Source organism: Marmota monax, unplaced genomic scaffold, assembly GCF_021218885.2.
Source record: "Marmota monax isolate L192 unplaced genomic scaffold, Marmota_monax_Labrador192_F-V1.1 WCK01_AAM20220418_F8-fsc00020, whole genome shotgun sequence".
Taxonomy (NCBI): Eukaryota; Metazoa; Chordata; class Mammalia; order Rodentia; family Sciuridae; genus Marmota; species Marmota monax.
The window spans coordinates 16,548,610-16,565,507 of record NW_026692912.1 but is presented as its reverse complement, the minus strand read 5'-3'; the positions used below and the strand labels follow the sequence as shown (position 1 = coordinate 16,565,507).

Here is a 16,898-nt window from a genome sequence, read left to right as displayed (position 1 = left end):
TTTTTAATTTTAAAGGTCTTTCTCAGAGGTTTGGTAACTGCTAATTTGTCAACATAGAGCATAAAATAGAGTCAGAATGTCCTAGTGTTCCTGTTGTAGCTCTATCATTTAGTAGCTGCATGATCTGAGCAAGTCAGTTTCTCATTTTGTGCCTTAATTATAAGATGATATCCCTCATAATTTCATATTTTTAGCACCTACCTTTCTGATATTATACTTCAATTTAATTTCTATAATTCTTGGTGATTTCAGTATTCTTTCAGGTGATTTATTCCGCCAAACTCTGACATTCTCAATTCCTTAACTTCCTCTCCCATAATTACTTTCTATTCTATCTTACACTCACTCAGTTACTCATTCTATGAGTCTTCAGCAATAACTATTCCTGTACTCTTTCCAGCTTCTTCTTATTGTTACTCTCTCTAATACTCTTATTTCTTGAACTTACCATTGATTTTATTATCTTTACATAGTCCCTATTCTTCTCATGGTCTCCCTTCTGTCTATACCCTGCTTGTGTTCTCTGGCGTATCCTTGTGATCACTCCCTGGCATGTACTTTCACTTCCTTGATCCTCTCTTCCTGATAATCTTCTAACTGGTTGAATTCCATCTTTCTTCCTACATCAGATTTATGAACATAATTGGGGATAAAAAACACAGCCATGTTGATCATTTTTCTTTCAGTCTGTGACACTAACCTCATGGGGACTACTTATGTTGTCTGACAATTCTCCCATAAAATCAAAAGTTCTCCAAATTTCCTAGATAGCTCTTTCACATCTCTAACTCCCCATCCTTACTCTCACCCAATGACCTTGTTAGCTTCTGTTTTCTCACATTAGTAGTAATCTGGAGTTAAGATGAACCTTTCTACTTATCTGTTGTATCGCATTCCTTCTTGCCTGTCAGTGGACATTATTCCAGAAGTTCTCTTTTCTCTCACCAATGTCAGTTTCTCCCTGTCTATTGAGTCATTTTCATCAACGTAAAAACCTGCTATAGTATTTCCCATCTGCAAGCCAAAGCCAAAACAAACTCTTTCTTTGGTTTTACAGCTGCCCCTACCAGAGTTATATTTCTCAGCTCACTTTTAGAGCTGTACTTTTGGAAGGAGTGGCCTATTACTTCTTTTTCCTCATTTTCTGTTCCCTTTTGAACATGTTCTAATCAGACTTTCTTCCTCACCCTTTCCTGCTTGTGACCTTCATGTTACCACATTTTGGGGTTGGGTTTCAGTCTTTGTCTTAGCCAACTTTTCAGCAACTTTTGGCACCTATGTTTATTTTATTATGAGATACTGCACATAAATAGAAAAAGCATATGGGTTAAAAGTAATTATTTAAAAAATTTATTTAATCACTGCCATAGTCAATAAACAAAACATCAGGTAAATGGATGGAGTTGGAGAAGATAAATGCTAAGAAGTTAGCCAATCCCTAAAAACCAAATATTTTCTGTTATATAAGGATGCTGATTCATAGTGGGGTAGGGAACAGGAGCATGGGAGGAATAAACAAACTCTAGATACGGCAGAGGGGTAGGAGGGTAAGGGAGGGAGCATGGGGTTAGCAATGATGGTGGAATATGATGGACATCATTATCCAAAGTACATGTATGAAGACACGAATTGATGTGAATATACTTTGTATATAAATAAGAGATAAGAAAAATTGTGCTCTGTATGTGTAATAAGAATTGTAATGCATTTTGCTGTCATTTATTAAAAAAATAAAACATCATAGCTCCTTGGGAACCATCTGTTTACTCTGCCCCATTACCTTCTTTTGCCACATGAACTATCGTTCCCAACAATTTTCCAGTCATTTCCTAGATTGTTTTATCACTTTCCTACTTACATATGCTTTCCTAAATAATTTGATTTTTGCCTGGCACTTTCTAGAAACTAACTATACTGAGTTTATTTACTCTTTTGTGACTGGCTTCTTTCTCTCCAGCATTGTTTGCTATTATTCCATGGTGCTGCATTATTTTATTCATTTTAATAGCTCAGCAGTACATATTTAAGTATATTAAAGTTTATTCATTCTACTTTTGCAAGATGTTTAGGTTCGTTAGTTTTTTTACAACCACTCACAGTATTGCTATGAGTATTCTTAGACATGTCTTCTGAGGTATGTGTCTTGGAATTACTGTAGTCCAGTAAGTGACTTAGTGAATTGTTAGATATACCAGCTTACTCTCTCCCACCAGAAGTGTATCAAAGCTTCTGTTGCCCTGTATCCTTAGCACCATTTTAATACTGGCAGACAGTTTTTCCTGAAATAAAATAGTGATTTTCATTTGACTTCCAGGTAATCACTTTCTCTTCATTCTTCTAGCCCTGTTGGCATCCCCTCAGTTATCTTTGCTTGTTCTTCCTCATCTAACTTGCAAATTTTAAGGTGTCCCAGGAATCAGTTCTTAGACCTTATTTGCACTGACTCCTTTAGTCTCTTTTCATGAAATTTCTTCTGTACACTGCAGATTTTCCCAAATTTACTTACATCCCAGACTTCCAGTCCTTCAACTCAGTGCCTCAGTATTCCCACATAGCTGCCTAACACATCTCAAACCTAAGATTTCTAAAATCCATACTCCTGCCTCACTCTGTCACTGTTCTTCTCTTGCCATAGTATCCCTGTCCCAGTTGTGGAAATTCTCCACCTTGTGTATTCAGACCCACATCTTTCAATCTACCTTTGAATTCATTTTCATTTACTTATCTTCAAACCACTAGCAAACCCTGTCTATTTATTTCAAAGTCTGTCCAGTATTCATCTTTCTTTAGTTTCTTCTTTGCTAATATTTTTGTCTCAGCTACCATCATCTCTTACCTTGTTTATTACAATAACTTCCAGTCTGGTCCTTCTGCTTTTATCTTTCCCTTGAAGTCTTATCTGAACAAAACAGCAGTCCTTTCTTCCTTCCTTTTTTTCTTTTCTCTTTCTCTTTCTCTCTCTCTCTCTCTTTCTGTACTGGGGATTGAACTCTGGGGCACTGGTCCACTGGGGCACATCCCCAGCCCTATTTTGTATTTTATTTAGAGACAGGGTCTCACTGAGTTCTTTAACGCCTTGCTTTTGATAAGAATGGGTTTGAACTTGGGATCCTCCCGCCTCAGCCTCCTGATCCTGAGTCTCTGGGATTACAGGTGTGTGCCACCATATCTGGCTAGCAGTCTTTTTTCCACAGGCAATTGCAAAGATGATATGGGGAGGTCTAATATATCCTTCACCCAGTTCCTAAATTGTTACATTTTGTGTAATATCAGGAAATTGACGTTGATACAATATGTGTATTTAAGTTTTATGTCATTGTACCATGCATGTAGATTCTGTAACTACTGTTGCCACCAAGACACCGAACTATTCCATCGCCAGAAAAATTTCACTTGTGCTACCCTTTTATAGGCATACCTATCTCTCTTCCCCACCTGTCCTTTAAGCCCTAGGAATCACCAAAATTTCTCTTGTCTCGGTAATTTTATCATTTAGGGATACATGGGATTACATAGTATGTGACCTTTTGAGATTTTTTTTCCCACTCAGATTGTAATCTTAGGAGTCCATCCAAAGTGTTGGCATGTGTCAATAGTTTGTCCTTTTTATGTGCAGTAAGTAGTGCATGGTATAGATGAACTGGAATTTGTTTAACCATTCACCTATTTTAGGATATTTTGTTAGTTTTTGGTTTGAGACTAATAAAACTACTATAACCAATTATTTGTAGGTTTTTTTGGTGTTACATTGACCAGTAGTATTCATTTTCTATAATGTTTCCACTTCAAGGTTATACTGCCTAATAAAGTAAGTTAGGAAGTGTTCCTTCTTTTTCTGTTCTTTTGAATTGGTATTACTTTTTCCTCTTAAATATTTAGAAGCCTTTGGGCATGTGGTTTTCTTTGTGGGAAGTTTTAAATCATGGATCTAATAGGCATAGGAGTGTCATCTTCTTATAACATTTGTGGGAAGTTTTGTTTTTCTGGGAATTTGTCTGTTTCACCTAAATTTAAAAATATTTTGAAATAAAGTAGTTCGTAAGTCAATCCTCTTTTAAAATTTGCATTGCTTTTATGTATTTCATATCTTCCTTTTTTTCTGATCACTCTCAATAGGGATTTATGATTTTTAAAAATCAACTTTTGGTTTTGTTTATCTTAGTTGTATGTTCATATTCTGTTTCACTGATTTCTGTGCTTTAATTTTTCTGCCTTCTGTTTTCTGTTACCATTATTTATGTTTTCAGTCTCTTATTTTTCTGTTCCATTATTTATGTTTTCAGTCTCTTATTTAATTGCATGTACTTTTAAGTGGGTAAGCTTCCTTTTAAGCACAGATTTTAAGTGCATCATGTTCTTTTGATACTTTTATTATTATTTAAAAACATTTATTATTTTCCCTTATTGTTAATTCTTAGACCCCTTGTTCATTTAGATGTCATTGCTTCATTTCCAGACGAATGAGCATTTTCTATTTAACTTTTTGTTTTTGAGTTTTTACTTATTCTGCCATTATCTGAGCATATGTTTGAAAGATCCCCACCACAACCCTCTTCTGGTGTGTCAGTTTTTAAGCTTATGTTGTATTTTTTCATTTCTAGAATTTTGGATATAAAGTATTAACTTTCAGGTTTTCTTCCAGAAGTTCTTTGTAATAAAGTTTGCTTTTGAAAAGTCCATCACCTGGGTCCTTCTTGGGTCTGTTTATGTTTTCTGCTTTCTCTTGGATTTTTGAACACAAAATCTTCTCATGTGCCTGGTTATAATAAATGTTGAAGGTTAAGATGAAAATTATAGAGACTTTAAAGCCTGGATTTATTTAATTTTTCTGTGAGATGGCAAATGGATTTGGCAGTCCTGGATAATTTTATTGCACTCTGGGATTAAGGTGATGGAAGTTGGGCTTCAGTCTTTGTGACTATTTCCAGATCATCTTACATTTAGTTTATAACATTTTAGAAGCCCAACTTAGATTATGGGGATCCACCATGCCTTCTCTTCTTGGTGGTCTTTGAACTTCAGTTTTGGAACCCTGAGACCTAGGAGCCTGTTGAAAGAAGTCTGTTCAGTTCTTTGTATACTATTTTGGATTTGGAAAATAGCCATAGGGGAAATGTGGCCCCCAGTGCAGGGTTTCCTTTATCTCTCAAGACTAATTCTTCATTGTCTGGGAACAGATATTTATTCTAAGTTTTGTTTAGCTTTGTAAACATCTCATCCTTTCTAAAGGATCTCATCAGGAACTCTTTTCTAATTTATTTACTCTCATATCTTGGAAGTGGAACCTTGACATTTTGTCAGTTAATAGCACAGGGTTGAGAACCTAATGTAACCCAGCTCTCCTCATCTCCTGCTACTACCTATTCCTTGTTTGTGCCACTCCCATCACCCAAGCCTTTATCATGTTCCTTAGTGTGTTTTTGCCTTGGGACCTACATGCTCTTTTCTCTGCTTGGATGCTTCCTGCCAAATGGCTCAAAAGATTACCTGATCAGTGATGCTATTCTGACCCTTCTAATGAGTACCATACATAAAATAGCAACACCTCTTCACCATAAAGCCCCTCTTACTGTTCTTCATTATATTCACTACTATATGTCATGTTGTAATTAGTCTCTACTGCCCTGCCTAAGCTCTTTGAGAAAAGGAAGATTGTCTTCTGTTAAGTGTTCAGCATCTAAAATTGTCCTGTGCATAGTAAATAATTAAAATTTGTTATTGAATGAATACATGAATGAATTTAAAATGGGATTGATAAAAGTTCCAGTTTCATAAGGTGCTTGTGAGAATTAACTAAGTCAATATGTGTAAGGTACTAATAGTAGTGCCAGGCAGGTAGATGTAAGCACTCAACTGTTATTTTTAAATGTTCTTGTCTCAGAAATGATCACTTCTTATTATTAGATAATAAAAAGGTTTTAAAACTAGCTTTTTGTAAAGCAAGCTCCCCCCTTTTCCAATTACTGTTATGATTAACCTGAGATTTTTCAGCCCTTTTTCAGTGGGTGGGATGATAAAATGAAGCTTAATTAGCTTGAGCTTTATTTATGTAGCTGGAAGAGTTAGAGAATAACTCTGTGCATTCAACAAGCTTATGATTTCCAGTCAGTCAGGGAGCTACTTTTATTGTAATTTAATGAGCAAGAGAGTGATTGAATAGACATAGTTCCTTTTTTACTTCTATTTCTTAAAGGCTGCATTCTGGCAGACTGGCACACTCACGGTTTTATGTAATGCAAATAAAATACAGCATTAAGCAAATATTGCCTTCTGTTGAAGATTGATTGACCTGAGAGGTAAATAGTGACTCATTCAAATGCCATAGTCAGTGTTTACCCCAAGGGACAATAAGTCTTGATAATCAGAAAATAGATAATTAATCTCAATATTAGTACAGATTTTTCACTAGAAGTATCTAGAAATCTTGTGGCATGAATATCTCGAGCACGGCTTTCCTTAGGAAAAAGTTAACAACCACCTATTAAGTTTAAGGCACAGAAAAGTCTTTTTCATACTGGGACAGGTTGATGAGAGGTTTTCTTTATTATTAAAAAAAAAAAAAAATTAGCAAGTTTTTGCTTGACAGCTTTTTCCAAGAAATTGATTAATTTTATTACTACTTATTCCATACCTATTAAGTCGTCTTTTAAGTCTTGGATTAAGATACTTTATAAAGTAGAAGATAAGGAGAAAATATCTTCAACTTTCAAAGAGCACTAAAGACACACAAGAATATATAGATGGTATAGACAACAATACAGGCTTATTTTGGATCCCATTGACACTTTGTTAGAAAAGTCAATATGAAAGACTTTATGGAGGAAGGGGTATTGTTAATAAAATCTTAAATGGGATTTGAAGAGGCAGAAGATATTTTATAGTTTGATAATCAGATTTCTGAAGGCATAAGATTTATTATATTGATGCTTAATATTTATATAAGAAGCAAATGTTAAGGTTTAGAAATATTTGAGAAGACACACATAAAAATAATTCTATCAGAGGTAACTACTTTTAACATTTTGGTGTATAACTTTCCACACTTTTGCTGTTCAGATATTTGAGAAGACACACATAAAAATAATTCTATCAGAGGTAACTACTTTTAACATTTTGGTGTATAACTTTCCACACTTTTGCATGTAATAGATGTAAATATATGCTATATTAGTTTCTTTGGGATGCTATAAGAAACCACCTTAGAATGGGTAATTTATAAGTGACAAGTTTATTTTTCACATTTCTGAAGGCTGGAATTCTAGGATCAAGTTTCATGCAGATTTGGTGTCTGGTGAGGACCTATTCCTAACAGATGGCACCTGCTATGTATTCTCATATTGTGGAAGGGACAAATTCAGGCCTCTTTTATTAAGTGTACTAGTCCCTTTCATGAGGGCTCTGCCCTTATGACCTGATTACTTGCCACATACTCAGTTCTTAGCACCACTGTGTGGAGATCAGAGCATATCATATGCATAGGTATTTATATGTGTATAATGAATAAATTGGAAAATAAATATTTGTAAAAAGTGATAATATTAAATTGTGTTAAGACTGGCTTTTAAACATTTGCTCTTCTAGATTATAAATATGATAGATTAATTGGTCAGTGAAAAATATGTGTGATCTTTGTAATTTCTGATGTTTTCCTACCTGAACATATTAGAATAAATAAGATCATTGTTTCAACTGATAGTGAAACTCTCGTGATATTTTTTAGGTGCTGGGTCTTCAGCTCTAAAGAGGCCATTTGAAGATGGATTAGGAGATGATAAAGATCCTAATAAGAAGATGAAACGAAACCTAAGGAAAAGTGTGTAAACTCTTTATCTTTATTGATGTGAACTAGAGAGAGTTTACAGCCTCAGAAAGGGGAAATAAAAAGTGGAAGGATTTTGGCTAGGGGTGCCAACTCAGTGATAGTGCTTCCTTAGCAAGATTGAGTTGCCGGTTTCAATCCCCAACACTGGGAATAAAAAAGAATTTGACTGATTTGATTAGTTTTAGGAATAAGATCTCAAGTGGGGTACTCCTCTAGTCCCAGCTACTTGGGAGGCTGAGGCAGAGGATAGTAAGTTCAAGACCAGCTTGGGTGGATGACTGAGACCTTGTTTCAGAAATAAATATTAGAGACATGGCTGGGAATGTAGCTTAGTGTTAGAGTGCTTGCATATCATGCAAGAATCCCTGGGCTCAATCCCCAGTATTCCCCCCAAATGGAAAGCTCTTCACTGGGAAATTGATCATCAAACAACTTTCACAAGTTACCAAGCTTTATTGCTTAAGACACACATTAATAACACATGTGGAAATTAATGTATATACTAAGCATGTTAGTTTTATAGTGATGTTAGCATAATAATTCATTTTAGAACTATTTACGAGATGATGTAAATTTGTGTTTTGAAATTCTCAATTTAAAAAAATGGTAAACTTATAATAATTACTAATGCTAAGTAATTACTAAACTTACAATAATTACAAATGCTTACCTTAAGACAAAATGTCTTTGTAGTTAATTTCTCATTTCTTTTTCTTTAATAGTTTTGGATAGTAAAGCAATAGACCTTATGAATGCACTAATGAGGCTAAATCAGATCAGGCCTGGGCTTCAGTATAAGCTCTTGTCTCAGTCTGGCCCTGTCCACGCCCCAGTCTTCACAATGTCTGTAGATGTGGATGGCACAACATATGAAGCCTCAGGACCATCCAAGAAAACAGCAAAACTTCACGTAGCAGTGAAGGTACTTACTGTACTTATTTTCCTTAACAATGTTTTGTTATTTAATGTTCCAAATAATGTGCATATTTTCCTGGAGTAAATGAATGGTATCTTTAAGATTTTCATACCAATACCAGAAACTTTTGTTACCTCTGAATCATAAAATTATTATTTTTTTGTGTAAAATAGTATACGTTGATTATATGAAGTATGGAAAATACAGAAAAAAAGTAAATAAAAATGTCAGTTGCATTTTTTGAGGCAGAGGTGAGTATTTTTATGTGTAGGTTTATTTCCAGCCCTTCCCTGTCTTATTTGTTTTTTCAAGTTGGGCTCACAGTATTTATATGATTATGTATATAATTTTTTTCTCTAATATTTCCATTAACTTTAGTGTTTTCTTGTTTATGAAGTCTTCATAAGTAGTTTTTAATGGCTGTTTTTTCAAAATTATTAGTTATTGATGGACCTTTATTTATTTATTTTTTTGTATGTCGTGCTGAGAATCGAACCCAGGGCCTCACACATGCCAGGCAAGCGCTCTATCATTGAGCCCCAGCCCCAGCTCCAGCCCCTTAATGGCTGTTTTGATTGACATGATATGGATATTCTGTTATTTGTTCAAATATTTCTTTATCATCAGATATTTGCCATTTCCAGATTTTTCATCAAGCTACCATAAAGTAACTAAAGCTTTAGATACTATTTTGTAATTAACACACAAAGGTGTTGAAAGGTAAAAAAAAATATCTTGATTCCCTTTTGGGGCCAATTTCCCTTCATGGAATTGAGTCACAGAATTTATTCTTTGTTTTTTGTGATTCTGGGGCTCAAAACTGAAGGCCTTGCATATGCTAGGCTTGTGATCTACCAATGAGCTACACACCTAGCCCGAGTCATAGAATTTAGAGGCCAGCTAATCCAGTCTTCCTGGTTTGCAGATTGGAAAATTAAGGAGTAAAAGAGAAATACAGGATTAGACTCTTTGGTCTTTTCTAGTTCAGTATACTTGACAATGTACTGTTTTACTTTATTTCTCATCTCATTGATTGAGCCTGCTTGTGCTCTTTATTTTCTGTACCTCTCACATTCAAATTAAATGAACTAGGAACAACCTCAGGTTTGCATTTCTGTAATTTTTTATTTAAACCTAATTACTCTGAGGAAATTTACCCTGATAAGTGTACCTTATTTAACCAAAGATTTACAGATTCAGCACAATGTTGCTCTTCCTCAAAGGTATTTGTGAATCAAAATGTTATGAATTTGAAATTTTTTTCTCAATGTTACATCTATTCTCTATGATCTCTAGTATCTAAATAAAACTGTACCTTAATGTAATTTTCACAGGTATTACAGGCCATGGGATATCCAACTGGCTTTGATGCAGATATTGAATGTATGAGTTCCGATGAAAAATCAGACAATGAAAGCAAAAATGAAACAGTGTCTTCAAACTCAAGCAATAATACTGGAAATTCTACAACTGAAACCTCCAGTACCTTAGAGGTATAGTTATGTGTTTTTTTCCTTAAAAAAAAAAAGAAAAGTAATATGGTGCATTGTAGAAATTTTAAAAGATGTGGAAAAGAATAAATAAAAAAATCCTAGTGGCAGATATTATTAACTTTGTATCCCAGTAGTGGATATTATTAATATTTTGGTTTATTTCAACCCAGATCTATTTCATGAATATTTTAATGAAGATAGTCATATTTTCATGCAGTTTTAAGTCTTGATTTTTTTTTCTAAAAATATTTGTCAGCATAACAAATGAATATATCATAATTTAATTAGCATTTCCCTGTTGTTGGCCATGGAAGGTGCTTCTGGTATGTCATAATTGTAACATATCAAGAGTCTCAGTACTAACTGAAGGCCAGAAAATGGATCTAATGGAGGAAATTTGGGATTATTTGGTGTGTGCTAAGCTGTGTGTGTTTGTGGGGCATTTTGGGTCGTCATTTAGATGATACAACCCTGAAGGAGGGCCTAGCCCGACTCAGAATGTACCTTAGAATCTGAGGAAGTCCTGACATATGAGCTTATCACCACAGATAATAGAATGGGGACAAAATTTAAGTACTGAGCATACACAGCACATTGAGGGATTCATGGAACCCTCATTTACTGGATTCTCTGTCAAGGAAATTGGCTTTGGAGTAACAGAGCTTGCATTTAATTTTTTTTTTTTTTTAACTTTGTCATTTGTAAGAACAAACCCCCCCCCCCAAAAAAAAACAAACAAACAAAAAGGCCTAAATAGAACTCTGTGCCAACATACTTTGTCATTTAATATACTAATTATTTTAGTCCATAAACCCCTTTTAGTATGTGCCGGTGTTGCAAGATCTTGTTTCCAGAAGCTGAAGATGTTCCCAGGCTAGAAAGGCAAAAAGACATGTTAATAACAACTGATAATACAATGTGATAAGTACTGTAATTGCAAAATGAATATATAGGGTGAAATCTCAAGGAAGTGGTTATGTGACTGTCACATACACTTACATAGTTACTTAAAATCAGAGGTAGTACAACATGAGCAAGGTCATAGATGGTAAATTTTGCCATGTGGGGAAAGGTGGAAAGAAGGAATTCTGGACTGAAGGAAGAGGAGATGTGAAGACCTAGAGTTGAAAGTACATGTTTGAAAGTGCCAAGTGGGCCAGTGTGGAGAGAGGACTGATGGGGCTGAAGCCTGAGAAAGTCACACTGGACTCTCCATGGGCTACTCTGGAGAACAAAAGTGGCTCCTGGCTGTGGAAAGCACAGGGTGAGGTGTTATTTTGCTGGCACTGTCATATAAATCAAAGAGAAGAAATGCCTTGTAAATTACATGATTCAGACCATTAAGTACAAAGATAATTAGGAAGGGAGAGCTAGGTGAGCTGCATTAAGAGAAGCCATACGAGTGTATGGACGTTTTGGTAGCTGCTCCATCTATACTTTGTTTCTCTGTAATGTGGTAATGGCAGGGAACAAAAGTCCTTATTTTTTAATTTCTTCCTTTAGGAACTGATTACTACTGATTAACACAGATTTTTTTTTTTCATGTGTGTGAATGCAGGGCCTTACACATGCTAAGCATTTACTCTGCCACCGAGCTACACCTCTAGCCCTAAAATTCAAATACTTTTTTTGTCTGGACTCATTTTTATAAAAGTTATTTTAGGTTTGGGAAGCAGAGAATGCTTATATAGGTCTAGTTTTTAAAATTACTCATTATTATCTTTAAAAGATGGAGATTGGAAATTGGCCATGAAAATTTCAAAATGTAAATTATGAAAACTGATCATGAATGGATGTTTATTGCAAAAGACCCAATTTTCTAAGTAGTTGCTGCTATAGAAGTGAAATATTGTCCATTGTTTCACTTCTATAGCAGCAACTACTTAATCAACAGAGTACATTATTAAGAAACTCTTGATATTCATTAGCTTTATATGCATCATCTCATTTTTGGGCATTCATTTTGTTTGTTCAGTATGTCTTGAGAAATTTCTGTAGTGGAATTACAGACATGATCTCTGACCTCAAAGAGTACTCAGTCTGTCAGGTCTTTCTTTTCTCAAAATTATACTCCCAGCATTTTTCTTTTTTTGTTGTTGTTGTTTTGGTGCAGTCTTTCTCTTCATTTAAACCTTCACATACTTAAGTGAAATCCCGCCCCCCCGCCCCAATTTATAATCACATCCTTCTTCAAGCCAATTCTTTGTACCATTGCTGGAGTGATTTTCCTACAATACAACTCTCCTCATGTCAGTTGCCAGGTTAAACTCTTTCACTGGCCTCCAGATTGTCCATTATAAAGTCAAGGCTCATTTTCTGGCATTCAAAGTCCTATGTGATTTGGTCCCTTCCAGGGTATTTCTAATCAGGTCCTAGTACACTAACTTCTTCTCTTTGCTGCCTAACTTTCCATCTTTCTCCAAACAAATGTTCTTTGCCTCTCTTGGGCCTTTATATTGCCCTTTCTCCCATCCAGAATGCCCTTTCTCCTTGATTTTTCCTGAAGATAGTCTGGTACTTAACCCTTTAAGGTCATGTGTTACTTCCAAGAAAACTTTCCTGATTGCTCTAGAAAGTGATCCCTCTGTGTTTCCACAGCATGCATCTGTTCTCTAACATACATTGTTTTATAGTGATTAGCTCTGTCCTTTCCAGTATACTGTAGCTCCTATAGGACAGTGAATGATGCCAATATTGTTATTTTAATATTTCACAATTCATAGTCTATAGTCTACTGGTTTTTCCTATAGGTGCTCTTCAATATGTTTAGCGATTGAAAGGTTTATAGTAATATTTTCCTTTCACATCCCAATTTGAGTTATTTCTTCCTAACCCAAAAGGTGAAAATATAAATGTGGTGTCATATAAATCCCAGTTGTTCTATTCTCCTTTTTAGTCACTTAGCATTGTCATGGTCGTGGAGTGACAAGGCTACATTTTATTGGGTTTGAGTACTCTTCTGTTGGGATAGACTTGCTTCAAAGGCAGGCTGACAGCAGCATTTATTGCTTGTAGATTTCCACACCTTTGATATTTTGCCATAACTATATTTAAGTGACTCATCCTAGACCCTAAATGTTTTAAAGTTGAATTTTTGAATTTTCTTTTTAGCATAATCATATTAATAAGAAATTTGTATATAACCAGTATAACTCCACATCATGAACATCCACAAAAAAATGGGAAGTTATACTCCATGTATGTTTGATATGTCAAAGTACATTCTTCTGTCATATATACTAAGAAGTACAAATAAATAATTAAAAAAGAATTTAATAGTTTAAAATCTTATTTGAACTTCCAGATTCTCTTTCTTTTTTAGGTAAGAACTCAGGGCCCTATCCTCACAGCAAGTGGCAAAAATCCTGTAATGGAGCTCAATGAAAAAAGAAGAGGTCTCAAGTATGAACTCATCTCAGAAACTGGTGGAAGCCATGACAAGCGCTTTGTAATGGAGGTGTGTTTCTAGATAATATGCTGTCTTATTTTTCTTCTGACAGACCTAGGATATCCTGAACGTACATATTAAAAAAATTGTTAGACTCAATCTGTTCTTTTGGTATTATCTGATTTCTGTTGTTTTCCATGGTATGAGTTTAAATAAAAGCTACATAGAGGAATTGCATGGGATAATTGCAAAGTGGAATTCTTGATTTCAGGTAGAAGTAGATGGACAGAAATTCAGAGGTGCAGGTCCAAATAAGAAAGTGGCCAAGGCAAGTGCAGCCTTAGCTGCCCTGGAGAAGTTGTTTTCTGGACCCAATGCAGCAAATAATAAGAAAAAGAAGATTATTCCTCAGGTATGAGTTTAGCTAAATCTTTACAAAACTTTTGAAAAATGTTGTAAGAAATTTCCTGTACACTTGCTGCTTTACCTTTTTCTGAAATTGTTTCTTTATCATTTATTTGGCAACTTTTTTGAGGGGCTAGCTCATGAATAATATATATCAAGACCAGTTGTTCCCTGTTCTGTTTTTTTTAAGGCACATTGTATAGCTGTAAGAGAGGCAGATAGCAATATTTGAAGGATTGGGGTCATTCTTTTTTTTTTTTTACTCTTGAATCACTTTATTTATTTATTTTTTTTTTGGGGGGGGTCATTCTTGATGAGGTGAAATGTTGAGGTGATTTGGACTTTTGGTAGGTGTGAGCATTGGTCTAGCTCAGGAGGCTGACAAACTGCTTAGGATTCACACTTTTCTTGTAACTTTTCATCTCCTCTTCCATTTTCTTTCTACTGTGTATTTTGACATTGTTTACTTGGGGTTTCCTTCTGTGGGCAGCACAAAAAGATGACACTGTGTTGCTTGTATAAATTACTGGCTAGGAATGTCAGTGCTACTAAAGACCCAGGATCTTCTCAAGGTATTTGGAAAAGATAACTTCCTCCTTACATGTTTTTTTGCATATGAAATTCTTCCATCCCTTCATTTAAAAAATGTTTTCTAAGTGGGGTATAATGGTGCATGCTTGTAATCTTAGTGACTTGAAAGTCTGAGACAGGGATATTGCAAGTTCAAGGCCAGCCTTAGCAACTTAGTGAGAGAGTGTCTCTAAATAAAAAAATAAAAAGAGCTAAGGATGCCGTAGTGGTAAAAGCACCCCTATGTTCAATCTCCAGTATGTCCCCCTGTGTATGTGTGTTTCTGGACATGTACCTTATGTGTGATTTATTGTGAGGGGAAAAGGGATACATAAGTCAATTTAAGACACATTCTCTGATTTATGGAGAGTGCTAGTGTAATAATAATATCTGAATGTACTATGTGATAGAGACATTAAACATGCTTAGATTAATAGAAGGAACTTAGCTATTTAAACTTGTATGTTAAAAATTATATTTAGGCCTTTTATGGGGCTGGGATTGTGGCTCAGCGGTAGAGTGCTGGCCTAGCATGTGCGAGGCCCTGGGTTCAATCCTCAACACCACATCAAAATAAATAAATAAATAAATATTGTGTTCAACTACAACTAAAAAAAAAAAAAAAAAATTATATTTAGGCCCTTTTATCCATTTGCTAAGTCCATTGTAGGAGGGTAGAATTTATCTCATTTACAGAAGAGGAAGCTAAGAAATTTGCATGCAGTCATACAGCTAATTGATGATAGAGGTTCCCTTTCAAACTGGGTGGTCTCTGTTGAAAGGCTGTAGGTGTTTCTATTGCATGTGATATCCATCTAGATATTTGTTTTATATTTACTTAAAACTTCTTATATCAGCTGTAATAAACATTGATTAAACTCTAGGATTTAAAATATAAACAGAAAATTAACTTTTACTAAGATTAAGTAAAAATAGACCTGGGCATATTGGCACACACATCTGTAATCCCAGTGGCTTGGGAGGCTGAGGCGGGAGGATGAGGCAGAAGGATCGAAAGTTCAAAGCCAGCCTCAGCAATGGTGAGGCGCTAAGCATCTCAGTGAGACCCTGTCTCTAAATAAAATACAAAATAGGGCTGGAGATGCAGCTCAGTGGTTGAGTGCCCTTGAGTTCAATCCTACCCCCAAATAATAATAAAAATAGAGCTGTTAAATTATGGTGTCACATATGTAGAAAATAATATTTTCTTTTCCTAAAATCTTGTAGTAACTATAGGACAAATTATGTTCTAGATTAAGCTCAAAAATCATTGTTACATTGCTTTGTTTTGTTTTTCCCCATGGGTTACATCTTGGATGTGGTCAGTTAATTTTAGTGCTTTACAAAGCCAAGCAGTGTTGGGGTTGGGGCTCAGTGTTAGAGCACTTGTCTCACAGCACTGATTTCGATCCTCAGAACCACATAAAAATAAAAAAAAATAAAAAATAAAGATATTAAAAAAAATTAAAAAGCCTAGTGTAGGGTCAAGTATTTTTTAGATAGTGAAGCTTGTTGCTCATATCAGGAGTTCAACCTGGGTGGAAACACTTGCTGCCGTCAGATTGTTGGTTCCTAACTATTTTCAACTAAGCTGTATTTTTTTTTTAAAGTCTATATGAAGTTCACTCAGTTTTAGAAATTTTTTGTACTAGAAACTGTAAAACTCATGTGTTCAATGTGTTTGACAGCCAAGAAACAGTCTATTTTGGATGTGTGTGTTGGTTTATTTCAAGCAAAGAGGAAAACGATTGTCCCAGTGCATGATATATTTGACCTTGGAAGTATCTTCTGGCTAGTCATGTCAGAGGTAGCAGCTATCTTAGGAGGACAAAGGGATGATGATTTTTCCATGTGAGATGAACATGTGTACCCTCTGATTCTGTCTTCTTTTAAGGCTCTTGTTGACTTTATCAGACAGTGTGCGTTGGAGCTGTGCACCACTTTCTATGTACCTTATTTCTTTAAGGAAACTTAGTGGTTTCAAGCTTGAGTTTTATTGCATTTTTGCACTAAAAATAACCATAATATTTAAATTAAAATTCTTTTTGATTTTTGTAAATTTTCTCTTTGGGAAAGGGGTGTTTTAGTAGTCTTCTGTACTCTTGCTCCTTGATTTACCAGTTTTAATTTTTAATTTGTTTTCATGTCTGTACTCTCAGTTACTGTTTCTACTTTAAGGAAAATGAAGTGGATATCATTATCCTCATTTTACAGTGGGGGTACTGCCAGAGAGAGAGAGGGAGAGAGGGAGATATGATGTGAATTCACCAGTTTAGAGCAAGAAGAGGACTGGTGGTGGTATTT

General features: G+C 35.1%; 1 protein-coding gene across 14 annotated transcripts in view; it reads left to right on the top strand.

Moving 5' to 3' along the window:
• The window catches only part of Strbp (spermatid perinuclear RNA binding protein), a 140,696-nt gene that overhangs the window by 98,652 nt on the left and 25,146 nt on the right, over positions 1-16,898 (top strand). For all 14 annotated transcript variants that reach the window (XR_009227436.1, XR_009227438.1, XR_009227437.1 and 11 more), the window contains 5 exons: positions 7,721-7,813; positions 8,545-8,744; positions 10,073-10,231; positions 13,554-13,688; positions 13,891-14,031. Coding sequence is in view for 11 of the 14 variants with exons in the window: in XM_058581707.1 (XP_058437690.1) it covers positions 7,721-7,813; positions 8,545-8,744; positions 10,073-10,231; positions 13,554-13,688; positions 13,891-14,031 (728 nt within the window). In the remaining 3 variants the exon portion in view is untranslated. The remainder of the gene's footprint in view (positions 1-7,720; positions 7,814-8,544; positions 8,745-10,072; positions 10,232-13,553; positions 13,689-13,890; positions 14,032-16,898) is intronic.